General features: G+C 50.7%; 2 protein-coding genes across 3 annotated transcripts in view; both read left to right on the plus strand.

Moving 5' to 3' along the window:
- Positions 1-5,700, plus strand: part of MCU (mitochondrial calcium uniporter) — a 133,271-nt gene extending 127,571 nt beyond the window's left edge. For both annotated transcript variants that reach the window (XM_034776750.1, XM_034776751.1), the window contains exons 7-8: positions 1,277-1,393; positions 3,969-5,700. In XM_034776750.1, the coding sequence (XP_034632641.1) occupies positions 1,277-1,393; positions 3,969-4,046 (195 nt within the window). In that variant the 3' untranslated portion in view covers positions 4,047-5,700. The remainder of the gene's footprint in view (positions 1-1,276; positions 1,394-3,968) is intronic.
- A 14,343-nt stretch (positions 5,701-20,043) lies between these two features.
- OIT3 (oncoprotein induced transcript 3) overlaps positions 20,044-20,417 on the plus strand; it is a 28,036-nt gene continuing 27,662 nt past the window's right edge. Inside the window, exon 1 of the mRNA XM_034775888.1 lies at positions 20,044-20,262. Coding sequence (XP_034631779.1) covers positions 20,199-20,262 — 64 coding nt within the window. The 5' untranslated portion in view covers positions 20,044-20,198. The remainder of the gene's footprint in view (positions 20,263-20,417) is intronic.

The raw sequence follows: 20,417 nt of genomic DNA on the forward strand, positions 1-20,417 counted from the left end.
ATGTTTTTCTTTTCTCATCAGGAGTTTGCCAGTACTGGAACTTAATAATGTCCCCTCCCTAAGCCTCCTGCCTTTCAGTCTTGCCCTGCTTGCAAAGTGGCAGTTCCAATAAATGATGGGCATATAAGATGTCTTTTTTGTTTAGGGGAAGGACACATCCCTGACATGTGGGTGATGTGCAAGTCCTTTTCTAAAAGGATCTAAAAGCTAGGAAAGCACATTTGAAAATGTTCATTGGACTGGTCCATGCATTCAGCCTTCAATCCAGGCAGTGCAGATCTTCTGGATAAGTTTCACCTCAGTCTATTAGTGCCCTGTGACTTCCACATCCATTAGCTCCCGTGTTTTGTCTTTGAAGACCATGCCTTCTTTGGACTCAGCTAGAATTGTTAAATCTAAGCCCTCAGACAAAAAAGGAAAAGCAGGGGCAGATCCCCAACAGGAATTCCCAGTAAGAAGAGATCTAAGTCATCTCACCTTTCTCATTCAACGGAGGTTCTATGGCCTGATCTGAGCTCTGGTACTGCCTTGGGAATTGATATCAAGGCCCAGGGCATTTGGGATTAGCTCAGAATCAAGGGTCTTCAGCACTAGTGATTATGGTACCAGGTTCTCTAGTACAGTTGTCTTCAGTGCTACTCACTTCTGTACCAAGCACATCAGTACCAGGCACAATCCTGATATTACCTTCTCCTGCACTGAAGTTTGCAGCACTGTCCCCTTGCAGTACATGAACAGGGCTTTTTCTTATATAGGCACCTATTACCCCCCCATCCCCTATCCCGATTTTTTACACTTGCTATCTGGTCACCCTAGCTGGTGAACTTCTCTCTAATTACCTGTCTCTAGCCTAAAGCTCCCCTTTGCAGCCTAATTAGTTGATTGGGCCCATCTGGGCCTAATTCAGCTTTTGCATGGCCAGTGTGGGGGAGCACACCCCATCACATGCGCATATGCCAGCATCCCAGAATAATCCCACAGTTTGATGGTTTGGCACACTTAACTCTTCCTTCTCAAAAGAGTCCCAAATTTAGGGCATATGGGGGGCTACTGCAAGTCAGGATTGAGGTTCAGAGACAGGTAAGTGTTGGAGAAGTGGAGTGACTGCTTGCATTTAGCAAGCAAACCCACACTTAAATCACCAGTAACCATTCAGCCCCTCCTCCCCAAAAAGCACATCTAATGTATGCTGAGCTAGTAGCAGCCTGTGGTTGGAATTTTAATTCTTATCTCTGCCTCTCATCCCCTGGCTCTGCTCCCCTCTCTTTCTCTCCAGGAGTATGTTTACCCAGATGCCAGGGACAGACAGTACTTATTATTTTTCCATAAAGGAGCCAAAAAGACACGTTTTGACCTGGAGAAATACAATCAACTCAAGGATGCAATTGCTCAGGTAATTCAAGGTTTTGCCGGAGTAAAAACGAAAGAACTCATCCCCCATTTGTGTTTTTTAACCATTATTGATGGGTGCATTTCAAGTGTAAGTAGAATGATAGTCTCTGTCTTAATTTGGGTTTCCAGTCTGCTTTCTTGTCGCAGCCATCAATAAACCGTTAGTTGGGTTTAGTATTTTGGCATGCGCTATGCGTAAGGAAACAGGTGCAATGCTGTTCAAAGATGGAGTCTGAAAAAGGAGCTATGTATCTGTAAGGGCTTCTGAGAAACTATTGGCAAACCTTGCATCTTTTTAGAGATGGTTGGAGCACTTCATGCCTCAGAGGATCTGAGTCTAGATTTCCTCCTTTCTCTGCTTCTGTTCACCTACACACTATGGATCTACTGAGGGGTGAAGACTTTTCATCCACTCAGTTCATGTCTCCCTGGGTGTGTCTTGATCATCAAGAGCCCTGTATAGTAGGCAATAGTTGTTTTCTGCTGCTCTAGAATGGGGGTGGGAGGTGCTTTTAGAAGACAGTCGGAGGGTTACAATGGCTTTCAGTATGTGGCCTGATGATTATACGTTCTTGCTTTCCTTACCACTCTTATGTAATTCCATGAGTGCTACTGGGTGACCATAGGTGGCGAGTTCTATACCCACGTGGTGCTCAGGCACCAGCAATATTCAGAGCCCAGGAGCCTAGCTCCACCAATATTTGGGGCTGGGTGTCCCCCCCAGCCTCACCTGCCACCCCCCCATGCCTTCCCTGAGTGTCCCCTGGCCCCCTGTTGCCTTCCAGGGACCTGGAGCAGAGAGTCACTGTCTCTTCCGTGCAGCTTCATGCTGCCTCCCTGCAGCAGCAGTTGCTGCAGGGTCCTAGTGCCCCCCATCTCCACTGCCAGGGCAGACTGACTCTGAGCCTGCCCTTCCTTTTTCCGGCGGGACCCTCCACCAGCACGGGGGGGGCCCCCTGCCCACGGTCACCGCTCCTGCCCCATGCTGGGCAAGGAGGCAGCCCCATCCCTCACCCCCAGTGAGGCTACAGTCAGGGGCAACAGCAGGGGAGGAGGCACATGCAGCACCCCCCTGGCACCCACCACAGAGGAGGCGAGGGAGATTCCTGGACCTGAGAGAGGCCCTAGGAGCACATGCAGTGACAGGGGTAGGGGTGAGTGTGCTGCTGGGGGGAGGGGGCAGAAAAGGGGGGCTCCTCCCCCAGAGCTCGCTGCTGCCGGCAGGGAAAGGGCTGGGGGGAGTCCTCCTCTCTGGCCCCTGTCCCAGAGCAGCCTGCCTGCACCCCAAACTCATCCCCACCCCTGCCCCACCCCCCACCCCCCACCCCCAGCCAGAGCTTTCAGCCCCCCGCACCCTCAACCCTCTACCCTAGCCCTGATCCCCTTCAACACACCAAACACCTCATCTCCAGTCCCAGCCAGAGCCTTCATCCCCCCGCACCCTAACCCTCTGCCCGAGCCCTTCCAGCATCCCAAACATCTTATCCCCAGCCCCAACCAGAGCCCTCATCCCCCCTGTACTCCAACCCTCAGCCCCAGCCCTGAGCCTCTCTAACACTACAAACCTCGCAGCCCCAGACAGAGCCCTCCCCCTCACACTCCTACTCTCACTCAGAGCCCCTCCCACATCCCAAATCCCTCATTCCCAGCCCCAGACAGAGCCCTCACCCCCTACACCCCTAATCTCACTCTGAGCCCCTCCTGCACGCCAAATCCCTCATCTGCAGCCACAGCCCTAACCCCTGCATCCCTTCCCATCCCCAAACTCCCTCCCAGAACCTGCACCCCCTCCCATCCCCAAACTCCCTCCCAGAGCCTGCACCCCAATCCCCTGTCCCAGCCTAGGGCCTGCACCCCAGACCTCCTCCTCCACCCAAACTCCCTCCCAGAGCCTTGGGCAGGTGGTGGGCGGAGTTTGGGGGGGTGGAGTTTGGGCGGGGGCGGGTTCTGGGCACCACCAAAATTTCTACAAACCTGCCACCCCTGTGGGTGACTGTACCACTTGGTGAACCTGCAAGTCTGAGCAGTTCACTCTGTGGCTGTACCAGATTGTCCTCTATCAGGACAACTTGAAAAAACAGATGTCTTTTATTGCTGCTACTACTAATTTATATAACAGCATTGGTGTCGAGAGTGGATTTATTAACAGAATTGTAGGGCACATCACCTATCCCAAGGAGGTTACAGGTGGTTTAGGAAAAAATGACAGTCCTTGTTCAGAAGAGATTCTAGCTGTTGAGTGTCATTTTGCAAAGACTACACAATGGTAGTTCCTTGACTTTTGTATTGGTTTTTTTGTTTGTTTTTTTTAAGACACTAGTTTGTCTCAATGGATTCTGGCTTCTGTTAAGTTAATTTTGTAATGGTTGAATACCAGAACAGATGAGTAGTGTTCTAGGTGTAAAAAACCTTCAGTAAGTGACTATCATGACCAGAATAGCTGTTGCTGATACTAAGACTATGACTTTAAGACTTTCTCTTTGGATATTTACTCTTCTGGCACCTGGGGGTTGGAGGGCAGGCACTGATGAAGATGTTTAAGAAACCTATTCTTTATACTTTATCTTTACTTTTAGGCAGAATTGGATCTTAAGAGACTTCGAGACCCACTGCAGGTTCACCTGCCTGTCCAGCAAATCGATGATAAAGACTGATCAGCAAAGAATGTCTGAATCCCAGCAAAAAGAAAACCTGTTCATAGCTCTTGCCTTTTTAATTAAAGCGTTGCAGGTGAAAGCTGGGAGGTAGTGTGGGGGTGGAGGGTTTTTACCTTTAATTTAAAACAGAAAAGGACCGTGGGGGAAAAATCTCTGAAATCTGAAGATCGGGCATTGTGGAATGTTAGCCTCAAAAAGGGCTTGGCAAATATTGTCACATGCAAGCATTTGTATCTGGATGAAAATGGTGTACAAATACAAGATTGGGGGTTTTCATAATGAGAATGTAATGCTGGGGGGCTGTCTTCTTCCAGCTTTGCAGGGTCTCCCTCTCAATAATGCACCAGCAGCCTGCTGAGCTCTTTTAAATTTTCCTTTTTTGATTTTTGACACACTTCAATAACAAAACGCACCAAAAAACCAAGCCATCTGGAGCTATGGCTGGTGAACAGACAATGAGCTCCATCACCATTAACACACAGTCCTGGTCAGACCTAGTGTCTTTTTTGTAAAGTTACTGCAAGACTGCTTTCTACTGAAAATCATGAGTTTCCCCTACCCACCCCCACTCCCACTCCCTTCACTGACTTCTTCCATTACTTGTTTGTTACACTGATGAGTTTTATCCAAATCAGAAATGGAACTCTTTGTTCTAAATGTTTGATAATGGACACTCTGGATTATTCCTTAATACCGTCTTCAAGTGCGAAGTGTCCCAGTGCTCTAGAGCTACCTCTAGAAATAATGGCAACATAGCATGAGAGTTTTTATACTCAGTCTTAAGGAAGGAAGGTTTTCGTCTTTCCCACCCCAAATCTGGTAGCCACCTGGATGACCAAATCTTGAAGGTTTCAAGGATTAGGAAATTGACTTAGAATCATGACTCTTACTTAACCAAGCAGTTTCAGAATGGGAATAATTAAATTTGATGAAGTTCGACTGCTTGTGTAATGGGATAAATGGTCTCATTTGTGGTACACTGTCATATCTGTAGGCTTTGTCGAAGGCCAAGGTTCCTGTAGCAAAAGATACAGAATTCCACTTCGATTTGCTAGCCCACTCCCTTATTTAGCTAGCTTTCAATGAACTCTGATGGCCACGGGTCAGGATTCCTTAGGGGTGGCTAGTTGCATCTCCCATTCTTATTTAAAAAAAGACATTGGGGTTGGCAAACCGACACATTGCTCTCCACCTTGCCTGAAACTAGTTGATTTATAAGCTCCACACATAATACACAGAAAAGATGGGGGTTTCTCTTGACAGTTCATTCTTACTTCTCACTGTGTCTTGACGAGAGGCTCCAGTTTTTGGAGAACCATGTTTAAAAAAGAACAACAAAAAAAACCAAACCAATATTAAGATGCCAGGTGCCTTGCAGATATGGAAAAACAGATGGGATTGTTGCTGCCTCTCCTCACTCGGTGGCGTGTTGGACTGAATGGATGCATGTTTCTAATTTTTTCTCCCCACATTTTCCCTGTCTTTTTGTTTTAATTACATTATGTGGGTTATTTTGTACCTGTTTTATCCTGTTTGCGTGCCGAGTTTTAAAGGGAAAGAAAATGAACACAGTCTTGTAGCTGAAACCTTGCTGTGTGTTGGGGTGAGGGAGGGGCATGGAGAAAAATCCTTACTTAAAAAAAAAAAAAAATGAACATGTGTAAAATCCTGTATCATTTATGAAATATGTATAAAGCAATGTACTTCTGGAACAATAAATAACTATTCAGTTTTTGAACTCAAGTGTTCTTAAAAAAACTTTATTTTCCCCAGTTGAGGGGGGAGCGTCCCTCAGACTGCAGCTGAACTCCTAATTTCCCCTTATTTCTTTTAATTCAAATTGCATTTCCCTGACCTTATCTCATTTGAGGCCATTTTGATGCAGATACCAACCTTCCTGTTCAGACTCAAATGGAGCTGTCACCATCTTATGTCACACATGAGATCCATCAATAGTGCTTCTGTAAAAGCTTTGTGCAAATGTTACCACCTTTGTTGTGAACAGTATACGTCACTGTAGAGGTTGAGGAAATCAGAGGACATCTTGGCAAGCTGGAACTCCAGCATAACAATATATCCAGGGTGCAGCTCATCTGGAATGCAGCAACCTGTGTCCTTAGACCTCAAGCTATCCCAGCATTTTTAATTTTAAAGGCTTTTCATTGGATTTGGGCATTCAGAGATTTAAAGTCTTTTAAGACTTTAGTGGCTGTGTTGGTTTGTTTGACACAAACATTTACCTGCTATTCATGGCTGTTTAAGATCATAATTAGCAGGGTATTTCATTTATCCTGGTTACAATCTCAACACACTGGGTTCCAGAGGATTTTCTCCTGTTTGATTATGGAATAAATTATTGGCTAGTATTCACACATAGCCCCTTTTAGGATTTAAAACCAGGTTGAAAGTGTCTGTTTTTACCTATCTGTAATTGCGGTCAATTTTTATAAAGTTTAATTGTATGGTAACAGCAACTTTTTTCCAATACTGTAGTTAGATTAGTCCCTTCCCTCTTCTAGACACCCATCTGGAACATCCTTTACATAAAGAACTGGGCAGAAGTGGCATCCAAAAGTATTCTGGGCCTACTTCTGGTAGCCACTAAAAGCTAAAATCCCTAGTCGCAGGGCATGGAAATACCATGAAGGAACTTTTCCCTACCTCCTTTATCATTCCAGAGGAGAGTCAGAGTGAGGGAGGGAGGAGGTGAGGTGAAGTTACTGATTCTACAATCTTCTACTGGGCTGGTTGTCTGTTCCGGTGTTCCTGTAAGTCTCAGTTCCCTGCAAGTTGTCCTTACCTGAATAATTCTCCCTGCCTATTAGCCCCACCAAAATGCACATCTGATTGACACATGGAGGAGGGTACCGTTACCAGGTTATAGTCTGAGAAGTGCCAAAAAACTCAGAGCTCCTGGCACTTTTTTGCATGTATTTTCTCTTCTGTTTAAAAGCCAAACAGGTAGTAATGAAATTTCTAGTTGTTACCAATTTAAGCATAGACAACCTTGCCTAATGCAACACTGCATGCATCTGTTCCTTTGTCTCCCAAGTTCATTCTCAGTTGCTGAGACAATAGGCTGTGTGCTTATCTTCCAAGATATGTGACTGTTCTTTTTAAAAGTGTTTTTAGGGAGTGGAGTGTTATACCCCTCCCCTAGACAAGAGAGGTGATATTCAAGTTCTGCATTGCCCCGGGTGACCCTAACCTGGAGGTCTGTCCATCCAGAGTTGCCTCTAACCTTTCCCCTCTCCTTATAGGTAGCAATGATGTTGTTCCATAGACCAGCTGTTAGTCATCCATTTTATAACAAGCAACTGCCTTTGCAGTTCACACTTCTCTAACATACAAACTCCAATGTCTCTTCTGTAATATGCTAGAACTGCCCTAGGCTGGTAAGAGATCCTGAAGCTGCTGTTGTCCCAGGATATCTTGTACCACACCCCATCAAGTAAAGCGGCTAGATTTCCTCTACTAACTGAGCTATTGAATCATCTTATTTAACTCTTTATATTTTTGTTTGAGTTGAAAGCCATGCTGTATTTGTGGTTAGAGTGTGTATCCCAGTGGCCTTAATATGAATTTTGCTCTCTAGCAAGCTAGAAACTTAATTTTTTAAAAGAGCAATGCTAAGCATTTCCCATAAAACAATGTTGCCACTGAATCCTGAAAACTCTTGCCAGTTCACCCTAAATAATCATTCCTGATCTCCCACTGACATCCTTGTTTTAGATCCTTAAGTGCAGAAGGCCAGACCAGAGCATTCTTTGATGTACATAAGAAGGGTGGCAAATTTGGGTTTCCAAATCTAGAGCATTAGAGGCAGGTACCAGTCTGTAGCCTTGCCTGCATGATCCAAAGGGCAGGATACTGAAATAGGAGGTAGGTTCTAGTCCCAGTTCTGCTGTTGCCTAGCTCTGTGATCTTGGGCAAGTTCAAGTTCTCTGTGCCTCCATTTCCCCATCTGTAAATTGGGATAATGCTTATTTTACCTTGTACAGTGCTTTGATCTTTATGGATGAATGCTGTGTAGGTGCTAATTAGTATAATTGAATTTCCAATAGAATATTTGCCAAATGAGGAATGGAATAACACCCTCCCCCACCCCCCAAGCATCCTAAACTCAAGGCTGACTGCACTGCCTCATCAACACTTTGTTTTTAATCTTAACGTGACCTTTAAATTTAGATTACTTTTTCTTCACATTTGTGTGATTTAAGTTCCATAGTAGTGCCAAATGAAGGGCTGTTTAAAATCTTGTGAATTCAGTCTAGGTGCTGAATGAGTGCTCTGTCCTGGGACAGCTTGTTTACAGAAACAAGAGCTATCTAAGTAGAAGTCCTTGACACACACTCAATTAATCTTGGCACCATGTCCAGGCTTATCTGGAGCACACATCCTCCAGTTAACTGCGGATGGGGATCTTACAGCATGTGTCAGGCTTTCAATGGCTTCCCTGCATCAGGAAGTGCTGATCTGCTTTTTCTTCCACCTTCTGCCAGCCAGGGGCTCTCAGGCCTTCCAGGATCATTTCTGCAGTGAAAGATTTCGTTAGCTCAAACAGCCACTGGTGTAGTGTTTCCATCTAACTTTCATGTGTTATAAGGATGGTTCTTCTTCGAGTGACTGCTCATGTGTATTCCACAATAGGTGTGCAGGCTCACCATGTACACTGGTGCCGGAAGTTTTCCCCCTAGCAGTACCCATAGGGGAACGCCCTAGCGACCCCTGGAGTGGCGCCTCCATGGCGCGGTATAAGGGGCGCTGCGCGCTCTCCCCACCCTTAGTTCCTTTTTGCTGCAAGTGAAGGTGCTTTGGAACTGCTCTGCTCCAGCTTTGCTGTAGCTCGTCCCCAAAACTGCTTGTTCATTCAGTGTGTAGTACCTGTAGTTAGTTTAGTTTAGTTTAGTTTAGCTAGAGTGCCCGGGCCGGGGCATGCCCCGTGCCACAGGTTTTAAGTCATGTGATACTTGTACGTGATCTATGCCAATTGAGGGACCCGCACACGGACTGTTTACGCTGTTTGGGGGGAACCCATCTCAGCGATCGCTGCAATACTTGCAAGTCGTTTAAGCCTCGGACCAAGAGAAAAAGGGACATTAGACTCGGGGCTATTCTGATGGAGTTGGTGCTGACCCCAGCTCCGACGTGCTGCTCTGAGTTGGCACTGGGGCACTGTGGTGTCGGTGCATGGCAACGCTTCGGCGCCATCCACTAGTCGGCACTACTCTCTGTCCATGGGGCACGCCACGAAGGCTAGGAAGAGGCCTTCTTCGCCACTGCACCAAAGTAAACCCGGGACAGAGGCTAGACCCATGTTGGGCAGTCCTTGATCCCCACCGGCCTCTAGGCCTCCGACTCAAATTGAGTGGAGTAGCCTGGCCCATTCGGAGCAGGCCTCCCTGGATGTCCGGATGCCCTCCACACCAGAGGCCCTGCAGGAAGCCCGAGATGTTATGTCCATGCCGGTACCACCGATGTCAGCCTTGCGCTCCAGAGGCAAGCTGCCGCTGGGATCTCTGCAGTCACCCCTGGCTAGGTACTGGTCGAGGGAACGTTCCCGACGCCGTTCACCGCCCAGCATCCATTCAGGGCAATGTCCACGTGGATCACCCTCGACGCCCACCAGGCTGTCTGGTTGGGTTCTATCTGACCAAGACTTTCAGCACTGCTCTGCCTCGAGGAGCGAACACCGGGACCAAGGCAGACGACGCCAAAGGTCCTCATCTCGGAGGGGCTATTGTAGCCGGTCATGGCAAAAACATTGATGTCATTCCCGTTTCTCGTCCTGCTCCAGAACCCCGCCACGGCACCGCCTCTGCAGCCCCAGTTGTCGATCGCCGGCGTCTCGCTGTTGCAGGACTGCCCGCCGGAGCTGATTGCGGGCTCTTTCACTGTTACCCGATGGTACTGGTCCTCCACATCGGGATCGCGGTCTTGTGGTCGGCATCATTCCCGGCGCCGCCACTCCTCCCGGTCCAGGGACAGCAGCAGGTCATACGTCAGCCTAGCCTCCCTTCATAGTTGCCCATCAATGGGCCAGGCCAGCCAGGCCAAGCAGCTGGCTCTGCTGGTGCCACAGAAGGTGCAGTGGCACCGGGCCCTGTGGCCAGTCCAATAGTACCAGTGAGCACCGTGGCCCCCGACACAGTCCCCAGTGGGGGCTCGCTTGGTGGCCGGAGCCTCAGAAGAACCATCGGCCTCCCTCTCCAGACCTCCAAGGAAGGAGTCGGCGGGACATACATCCTCAGCACCATGCCCGGAGACCAACCAGGTGGTGAACCCTCTGGTGCTGGTGGACACAAAGTACCACACCGGCCTCCTCACCCTCCCCGGATGAGGTGATTACGGCCCCTCCTCCCTCCGTCCCACAGGAGGACTTTAGGGCCCACCAAGAACTCTTAAAAAAGGTGGCATCAAGCTTCCACCTCCAAGCAGAGGAGATGGAGGAGCCCTCAGACTCCCTGTTTAACGTACTGTCGTCCTCGGCACCGGGCAGGGGGGGCCTTGCCTCTCCACGAAGAGGTGGCAAAAATTTCAAATGCCCTGTGGCAAACTCCGGCCTCATTGGCCCCTATCTCTAAGAGAGCAGAACGCAAGTATTTTGTACCTGCCAAGGGGCATGAATACTTATACACCCATCCTGTTCCTAACTCCCTGGTGGTCGAATCAGTCAACCACAGGGAACGGCAGGGCCAACCAGCCCCTACCCCGAAAAATAAAGATTCAAGGAGGCTGGACTCGTTTGGAAGAAAAATTCATTCGTCCTCGAGCTTCCAGTTACGGGTGGCCAACTACCAGGCTTTCCTGGGCTGGTATGAGTTCAATCTGTGGGGCTCCCTGCCCAAATTCAAGGATCGTGACAGGAAGAAGTTCAAAGCACTGGTGGAGGAGGGCACAGCGGCTGCCAGGGCAACCCTGCAGGCAACTTCGGCTGCAGTAGACACAGCCGTGCGATCCATGGCTTCCGTGGTGTCCATGAGAAGGGCTTCATGGCTCCTGCTCTCTGGGCTGTCCAGCGAGGCGCAGACCTCCCTGCAGGACCTCCCGTTTGATGGCAAAGCTCTGTTTGTGGAACAAACGGATATAAAGCTGCATGGCCTGAAAGACTCCCGCACAATTCTCTAGACTCTGGGTCTCTATGTTCTGGCTCTGGCTAAACCTAAGTTCAAGCCGCAGCAGACTCCTGCTCAGGCTACCCATTCAAAATACGAGACCGCTTATATAAGAAGTCGCAGGACTATAAGAGGCGCCCACAGAGGCAGTCTTGGCCTGTCCCCCAGCCTGGGTCCAAGGACAAGCAAGCAGGGAAAAGGCGGTTTTGATGGGAAGCCCGGGGGCGCCCTGCCAGTTCTCATCAGGGATCCATCCTCAAAAAAGTTTCCTTTCCCCAATCAGTTGTCTGCTTTCCTCCCAGAATGGTCACAGTTGACCTCGGCCCAATGGGTCCTCAACACACCATCTCCTGGGGCTACACTCTCCAGTTTACTTCCTCCACACCCCACCCCCTGTTCCTCCTGGGGGCCTCCTCGCATGAGGCTCTGCTCGAGCAGGAGGTGGGATGGCTTCTGGGCCTTGGAGTGGTGGAAGTGGTACTGGGGGATGCAAGGGGTACTACTCCCACTATTTCTTTATCCCGAAGGCCAAAGGGGGGGCTCATGCCCATCTTAGACCTGCGAGGCCTGAACCAGTACATGGTGAAGCTCAAATTCCACATGGTCTTCCTGGCCTCCATCATCCTCTCCCTGGATCCCGGGGACTGCTACGCCACCCTCGATCTGCAGGACGCATACTTCCACATTCATATATTCGAGGGGCACAGATGCTTCCTCCGTTTCACGGTGGGGCAGGCACACTACCAATTTACAGTCCTCCCATTTGGCCTGTCCAGTGTCCCCAGGGTATTCACGAAATGTATGTCGGTGGTGGCAGCCTACCTCAGGCACTGGGGGGTCCAGATCTTCCCCTATCCGGACGACTGGTTGGTAAAGGGCAGCTCCCGATCGCAGGTGTGGGATCACGTGGCGCTCCTTCTGTCCACGTGCACCACTTTGGACCTGTTGGTAAACACCAAGTCTACGTTAGTCCTGGTACAATGCATAGAGTTTATCGGATCAGTCCTGGATACCTCATCGGCCAGAGCATCCTTCCCACCGGACAGGTTCGAGACCCTGAAGAGGCTCATTGACACGGTCACAAGGTTTCCAGTGACAACAGCCAGAGCGTGCCTCCAGCTCTTGGGTCACATGTCAGTGTGCACATACATGGTCTGTCACACCAGATTCAGGATGAGGCCCCTCCGGCTCTGGTTGGCCTCGGAGTTCTCCCAGGCCAGGACAGGATGGACAAAGTTCTCACTGTACCCGAGCCAGTGATCACCTCCCTACAGTGGTGGTCCTCCCCGAGAAACATGCTCCAAGGGGTCCCATTCAGGGTCAGAGCCCTGTCGCTGGAACTGGTGTCCAACGTGTCAGACCTGGGATGGGGAGCCCATATGGGGAACGTTCAGACCCAAGGTCTGTGGTCAGCTCAGGATCTGACCCTCCAAATAAACTTCAAGGAGCTCAGGGCGGTATGGCTGGCATGCATGGCCTTCTGCTCACACCTGGAGGGCGGGGTAGTCAGGGTCCTCATGGACAACACGGCCTTGATGTTCTACATCAACAGGCAAGGCAGGGCCCAATTCTCTGCTGCAAAGCCCTCAGGCTGTGGGACTTTTGTGTAGTCCACGACATCTGCCTACAGGCCTTCCATCTGCCAGGCGCTCGGAACGCGTGGGCGGATCACTTGAGCAGGGACTTCTACTCTCAACACGAGTGGTCTCTCCACCCAGAGGTGGTGCACAGAGTTTTCCAAGTGTGGGGAATTCCCCAGGTGGACCTGTTCGCGACTCGGCAGAACCATCACTGTCCCTGGATCTGCTCCAAGTGGGGGGCAAGAACGGGGTGCTTTCTCCTATGCCTTCCTCCTGTCCTGGTCAAGCCAGTTTCTGTATGCCTTTCCCCCATTCCTGCTGATCAGCAAGGTCCTGGAAAAGATAGACAGACAAAGCCCGGGTCCTTCTGATTGCCCCGGCATGGCCCAGACAGCATTGGTACAGGACCCTCATGGGCCTGGCGGTCGCCCCGCCGTGGCCGTTGCCATCCTGCCCGGACCTGCTCTCCCAGGATCAGAGCCACCTCCTCCACCCCAATCTAGTGGCACTCCACCTCACAGCATGGCTGCTCAATGGTTAGGTAGGGAGGAAAGGACGTGCTCAGAAAGGGTTCAGTGCGTCCTCCTAGAAAGCAGGTGGCCCTCCACACGCCGAGCCTAAATGGCAAAGTGGTCTTAGTTTTCCAGATGGGTGGATGAGCAGGGCGTTTCCCCGGTGACCACCCCAATCCAGTTTATTCTGGACTACCTCCTTCACCTTAGAGCCCAGGGCCTGGCACCCTTGTCAGTCAAGGTGCACCTGGCGGCCATATCAGCCTTCCATCCACTGGTGCAGGACCACACGGTATTCTCCCAGGCTATGACGGGCCGATTCCTTAAGGGGTTGGATCGTCTATTCCCATATGTTAGGTCCACAGTGGAACCTAAACCTGGTGTTGGCCCGTCTCACAGGGCCCCTGTTTAAGCCGCTAGCCACGTGCTCCTGGTTACACCTCTCATGGAAGGTGGCCTTCCTCGTTGCAATCATGTTGGCCAGGCAGGTCTTGGAGCTCAGGGCACTGACATCCAAGCCCCCGTACATGGTGTTTCATAAAGATAAGGTCCAACTCCGCCCACACCCTTCATTCCTCCTGAAGGTGGTCTCCGCCTATCACATGGGTCAGGACATTTTTCTGCCGGTCCTCTGCCCCAAGCCCCATGCATCCGGTGAGAAGCACCACCGCCACACGCTGGATGTGAGACGGGCTCTGGCTTTTTACCTGGAGCGGACTAAGCTGTTCAGAAAGTCCTCGCACTGTTCATCACCTCAGCCGAGCACGTGAAAGGTCAACCGATCTCCACTTAGCGGCTCTCCAACTGGGTCACCTCGTGCATCCGTACCTCTTATGACCTGGCGGGAATCCCTCCACCACCAGTTGTTAAGATGGACTTGACTAGGGCACAGGCCTTGTCAGCTGCCTTTTTGGTCCATGTCCCCATTCAGGACATTTGTACAGCTGCCACGTGGTCTTCAGTTCACACCTTCACCTCACATTATGTGATTGTCTCTCAGACCAGGGAGGACGCTGGGTTCGGCGGGGCCATTCTCCATCCCGAGAGTTTGTGAGCTCCTTCACACCTCCAACAGATATAGCGTGGAATCATTTATTGTGGAATACACATAAGCACTCGAAGAGAAAAGACAGTTACCTTTTCTGTAACTGGTGGTGTTTGAGATGTGTTGTTCATGTCTATTCCACATCCCACCCTCCTTCCCCTCTGTCGGAGTTGTCTGGCAAGAAGGAAGTGAGGATGGGGGGAGTGCGCAATGCCCCTTTTACTGCACCATGGAGGTGCCACTCCAGGGGTCGCTAGGGCGCTCTCCTATAGGTACTGCTAGGGGAAAAACTTCCGGCACCGGTACATGTGGCAAGCACGCACACCTATTGTGGAATAGACATGAGCAACACATCTCAAAGAACACCAGTTACGGAAAAGGTAACTGTCTTTTCTGGCGAAGTTACCTAAAGTCAACAATGGCAAATAGTGAAATGGTGCAATGAGTGAATGCCCCTGTGTAGATAAGCTGTATGAGCCTTTCTGATCTGACTAAATGGAGGAGGAGGCTGAGCTGTCTGTATAAGGTTAGTAAATCAAGCACATTGCATCTTGACTGGTGAGTACTGGCTGGTACCTGCAAAATAGTGTAATTGGATACACTTCAAATGGCTCAGCCATTTCCACTGTCATGAACTGGTACTGGCCAGGAAATACCTCACCACTCAACAGCATGCCCTCTGCACTGACAATACTTTGAATAAATACTATCTTATGGAAGTACTGATAGGACTTTGCAGTTCATCACTTTCCTTTCCTTCCCTGAATTTCAGCCTCCATATATCAATAGCTCCAGGCAAACCTAGTTTGGACCTAAACCTTCCCTGTTGGGGGGGTCACAATTCTAGCTTATCCATGATTACATTTGGACCAGGCTGTGGGGGAGAGGAAGTGGGTGGCAGGTATGAGTATCCTGACAGAAGAGCTCTATGCAGGTGGTGGCTTTCTCACAGCTTGCATGAGCTCCTTATCTTTACTGCATATTCAGAAGAAATTCAAAGGTAGATTTGGATCAAATACAGCACATTGCATCTTTAAAGCTTTAAACTGAATCCCTGGAATAGAGAGGAGAGGTCAGGGGTTTAGTATAATTTTGTCATTCAAAAGGCTGGAATCTCCACAGGCTTGGGTTCCCTGACAGACCATTATGGGGCTACGCCTGTGAGCTTTTAGTCTTTGGAGTTGAATGAATGTGAGATGCCATTGCTAATAGTCATCAGTCACTCACATACAACTTCCACAGTGCTACTATCAAAATTAATATAGCTGATACACAAAAAGAGCTGCAGAAAGCAATGAAATTGTATGCAGAGAAATAATATATATACACACTTATAACACAAATAGGAATTTCAATTCAAACTTGTCAGTTTTATTTACCCTTGAATTCAAGTATGAATCAGATTCTGAATGAAAATGGCAAACCATAATAGTACTGACTTGCTGCAATATTCTCCCTTCAATTTTAGTTTAGCGATGATCATTTTCATTCCCAGAAGACAGAGTCTCCGTGCTCCCTGGCTTTGGATGGTGAATTTTAGTTTTTCTTCTCCATCTGTTGCAAGACCTTATGCATTATCTCACAACTCCTATTACAACATGTACTAAAAGTTTTACCTTTTTTAATGGTAGGGTTGCCAGGTGTCTGGTTTTCGACTGGAAAGCCCGGTCGAAAAGGGACCCTGGCGGCGCCGGTCAGGGGCACAGCAGGGCTAAGGCAGACTCCTTGCCTCCCGTGGCTCTGCGCAGCTCCCAGAAGCAGCAGCATGTCCCCACTCTGACTCCTACACATAGGGGCAGCTAGGGGGAGCTGCATGCTGCCCCTGCCCCAAGCACTGGCTCTGCAGCTCCCATTGGCCGGGGAACTGCAACCAATGGGTGCTGCGGGGGCGACACTTGCAGATGGGGCAGCTCACAGAGCCACCTGGCCGCACCTCTGCGTAGGAGCCGGAGGTGTGACATGCCGCTGCTTCCGAGAGCTGCTTGAGGTAAACGCTGACCAGAGCCTGCACCCCCTCCTGCACCCCTGCCTCAGCCCTGATCCCCCTCCTGTCCTCTGAACCCCTCAATCCCAGCCTGGACCACCCTTCTGCACCCCAAGCCCCACTCCAGAGTCTACACCCCCAGCCGGGGCTCTCACCCCCTCGTATCTCAACCCACGGCCTCAGAGTTAGCATGGAGCCCATGCCCAGAACTTCTAAATTCTGGTCCTAGCTTAGAGTCTGCACCCCCAGCCGGAGCACTCACCTCCTCCTGCATCCCAGCCCCCTGAGCCAGCTGGTGAAAATGAGTGAGTGAGTGAGTGAAGATGGGGAGACCAAGCGACTGGGGTAGGGAGGATGGAATGAGCAGGGGGCGGGACCTTGGAGACGGGGTGGGGCAGGGCAAGGATGTTCGGTTTTGTGTGAGTAGAAAGTTGGCAACCCTATTTTATGGGCAGGGGCTGTAGCAGGTATTAATATAGCAACCTTCATCCCAACAAATCTCAAAAGCATTTACAAACTATGTACATATGGAAGTTGCTTCACCCCTGAAAGACAGCCACTGCTGGGATGGATGTGAGCAGCCAGGGAAGCAATATACAGTAATACATAACTGGCATAGGCGTGCGCATGGGGTGTGCCGGGTGTGCCCAGGCACACCCTAATGCAGGGGTGGGCAAATGGCTCTACTCCCCGGCATGACAAGCTGCGGGGTCCGCGCTCCTGGGCCGGAGTGCCTGGCCAAACGCAGCAAGCCGCTGGCCCCTCCCCCGCCTTCCCTCAAGCCATGCTGCCACGCGTGCAGCGCTCTGGGGGCCGAGGCTGTGCGCTCCCGTGGGGCAGTGTTTGCCTCCGCGGTGAGGCAGACATGCTCCCCCCTTCCCTGGAGTTGTGCCGCCGTGCGCAGCGCTCTGGGGGCTGGGGCTCCGCAGGGAGTCAGACACGCTCCCCCCTCCTCATGTCGCCACACGTGCAGTGCTCTGGGGGCCGGGGCTGCACACTCCCATGGGACAGTATTTGGCTCTGCGGGGAGGCTAGGAGCTTCATCTCATGGTAAGGAGTCAGGGGGGATGGATAAGGGGTGGGGGCAGTCAGGGGACAGGTGGGTTGGATAGGGGGTGGGATCCTGCGGGTGGTGGTTAGGGGCAGGGGTCTCTGGAGAGGGCAGTCAGGGAGCAGGGGGGATTGGATGGGGCATGGGAGTCCCAGGGTCCCTCAGGGGGCAGGGGATGGATAGGGGTCAGGGCAGTCAGGGGACAGGCAGCAAGGAGGGTCCTGGGAGGGCAGTTAGTGGGGGGGGGGTCTCTGGAGGGGATGGTCAGGAGACAAGGAGCTGGAGGGGTTGGATGAGTCAGGAGTTCTGGGGGGGCTGTCAGGAGGCACGGGTGTGGAGAGGGGTTGGGGGGGGAAGTAGGAGGGAGTGGATGGGAGTGGGACTAGGGCAGGGCTATGGGGGGGCTCCCTGGGTGCACATTCTAATGAAATGGGCTGCGCACACCTATGAACACTGGTAAGGGCAATTTTTACCCAAAGAGAAAGAGGAAAAGGGTTTTTTATACAATATGTATAGGGTCTTGAATATCTATGCAGAGCAGTGAGGTACTCAATACCAGTTGTTCCCTGAAATCTGCCTTCTCCCTCCCCTTCCCAATAAACTCTGCTGTTTTCAAATTATGTATTTGAGGAGGAGGAATGGCTGAGTCATCCCTGCTGGGATTTGAACCTGTAGTTTCAGGGTGTCAAATTCATCCCTGTACCAGTGCACAGCCTGGCACAGAGACTCTGGGGTAAGATATGTGCTCACCTAATCCTCGAGCTGGAGAAAACTGTACCTTTAAGAAGCTCTGGCATGAGCCAGTTGGAACCAGTTAGGACATAATGCGGAGAATCCTGTTACACACCAGTGCTGGTCAGTTTGAACTGGGACTCTGAATGGGGTGGAGCTGTACCAGACATACTGGCTCTGAGCATCGCAGGGGGCACTGGGGACCCTCAGCGGGTGACTAAGGCCTGCTGCACGCCTGGGAGGGGAGCAGGCAGCTGCAAAGCACATAGCACAGCACATAGCACAAAGCGCCCACAGGTGTTTAAAATGGGCTACTTAGACTGCTAATCCATCCCCTTCAGCAAGAGCTATAGCCTGGCCTGCCGCTGGAGGATTTGGTTCTGGTTCTGCGGGCCGGTGGCGGAACAGAGGGGGACTGAGCGACTCCGGGTGAGTCTGTCCAAGGGCCGAGGGTACCTCCTACATTTCATAGGACTCTGGGTCCACCATGGAGGAAGCTGTGGGGGGAGCTGCACACCCACTACCCTGACCTGCCAGGCTATGGCTTGTCAAGGAATGAGAGATCATTCCCCTTTCTGCTCATTAAATCATTAGCTTCTCTGGTGAGTGTAGTAAGGAGCTGACTTTTGGGTGCTGCACTGGAGGCTACAACGTTTGTTTCTCACAAACTGCAGAACACATGATTGTGACTTTCACAGACAACCAACCTGGCTTCAACCACTGACTAACCGGTTAAAAAGGCACATTGCAAAATAAAATGATTTTTGCTGAAGTACATTCAGTGTAAAAAGAGGGTAGAAGGTAGGTATATCTACTAACGACCTGTTGATAGTACCATCAGGTGGTAAAGCGGTCTTCAGTGGGTTAACTGGATAGCCCCCCTTGCAGCCCCCCCCCATTTCCTGTTTAGTCAGTGCCTGTTTTCCCTCACTCTGTTGCTGTGTGGTTGAATGAAGCAGCATGTTCCCAGCCTGCACTTACTTACTGTAAGTAGCATGTTTTTTGTGCACTGAGCAGACTCTGTACAAAACTCATGACTCAGGGAGTCAGGATATTTGCTCTCCAGTGGAAAGTGTCCATTGTGGGACACCTCTCTTCGCTTTGACTGATGTTCCCATGTGACGAACTGGGCCTGTTCTCACTGTGGTCTGTGAATGCTGACAGGGGAGTGTGGCTGGAATAGTCTGCATTGGAGGATGGGAGACAGCCCGAGGGCGCATACCTGAGTGTGTAACACGAGAACCCAGGAAGGGGTTGAAGGCCAGGTGACTCCTTAGCCCGGGAAACTGAACAAAGGCTGTGGGAGGGGTCGCTGAAGCCGGAGTGTGGGAAGCAGGCTGGAGAGATGGCTGGGAGGCAGAGATGGCTCTGACCTCCCAAGGGGGGCTGGGCTGGGATGCCTTGGGACCCCAAGATGGACCTAACTGAGGGGGTCCCTGTTGTCTGTGCCTGCAAGACCTGTCTTGGACTGTATTCCTGTCATCCAAATAAACCTTCTGCTTTACTGGCTGGCTGAGAGTCGCAGTGAATCTCGGGAAGAGGGGTGCAGGGCCCTGACTCCCCCACACTCCGCAACATCCCATTACAGCAGTGCTCCATCCTGGGCAGTCTCTGCAGGAGAGGTTTAGTTTTCGTCTTTCCCTCCACCACCATCTCCAGTTAAAACTTTCCAATTGTCTGTGATTAACTGGGGGGAGTGTAATGAGCATCATGAAGTCATATGACTTGTGGAAGGAGCCGAGATAACAGCTAGCACCAATCTGCCCTTCTCTTCCAGCCTTCCAGGATGTCCGGGTGTCCCCTCCATTAGAATTCCCCTTTAGATAAGATACTAGAGGTGTCATTGCAAGAAAACAATAAGGGATGAGTTTAAAAACAAGATTGGTCAGTAAAGGGCAGTGCTGCTTTGTGCAGGTCAAGGCTGAAGTTGTGCCCAGCATCCCCTCAGCCTCTTCCTCTGATAAACCCTCCAGTAGCGCTAGCGCCACCACACTTCCCAGAGCTTGGAGTCAAAACACACAAGCCACTAGGAGAGGCAGTCAAAGAGAAGGACAGTGAGGCAAGACGGAGGGGGAGCAGGCAGTTACAGGGAGTTTTTGTTCAGGTGCAACTTTTACTTGGTTGAGTGGGATGTTCCAGTACTTGTTTTTCTCCTTCTGTATCTATGTCAAGTTGCAGCCAATATCTTCAGTGGGTGAGTAACTACAAGTGGCGCTGCTTTTAGGAGTATGTATGTGCATGGCATTTTGGGGGTTAGACTGGGATGCCTTGTGCGCCTTTTGGATAAAAGAGTGGTAGATCCAGGAATCAGTATTCAAAATATCTGGAGGAGTTTTACAGCCTCCTGTT

Source organism: Trachemys scripta, chromosome 7 (assembly GCF_013100865.1).
Source record: "Trachemys scripta elegans isolate TJP31775 chromosome 7, CAS_Tse_1.0, whole genome shotgun sequence".
In the NCBI taxonomy this organism is placed as follows: domain Eukaryota; kingdom Metazoa; phylum Chordata; order Testudines; family Emydidae; genus Trachemys; species Trachemys scripta.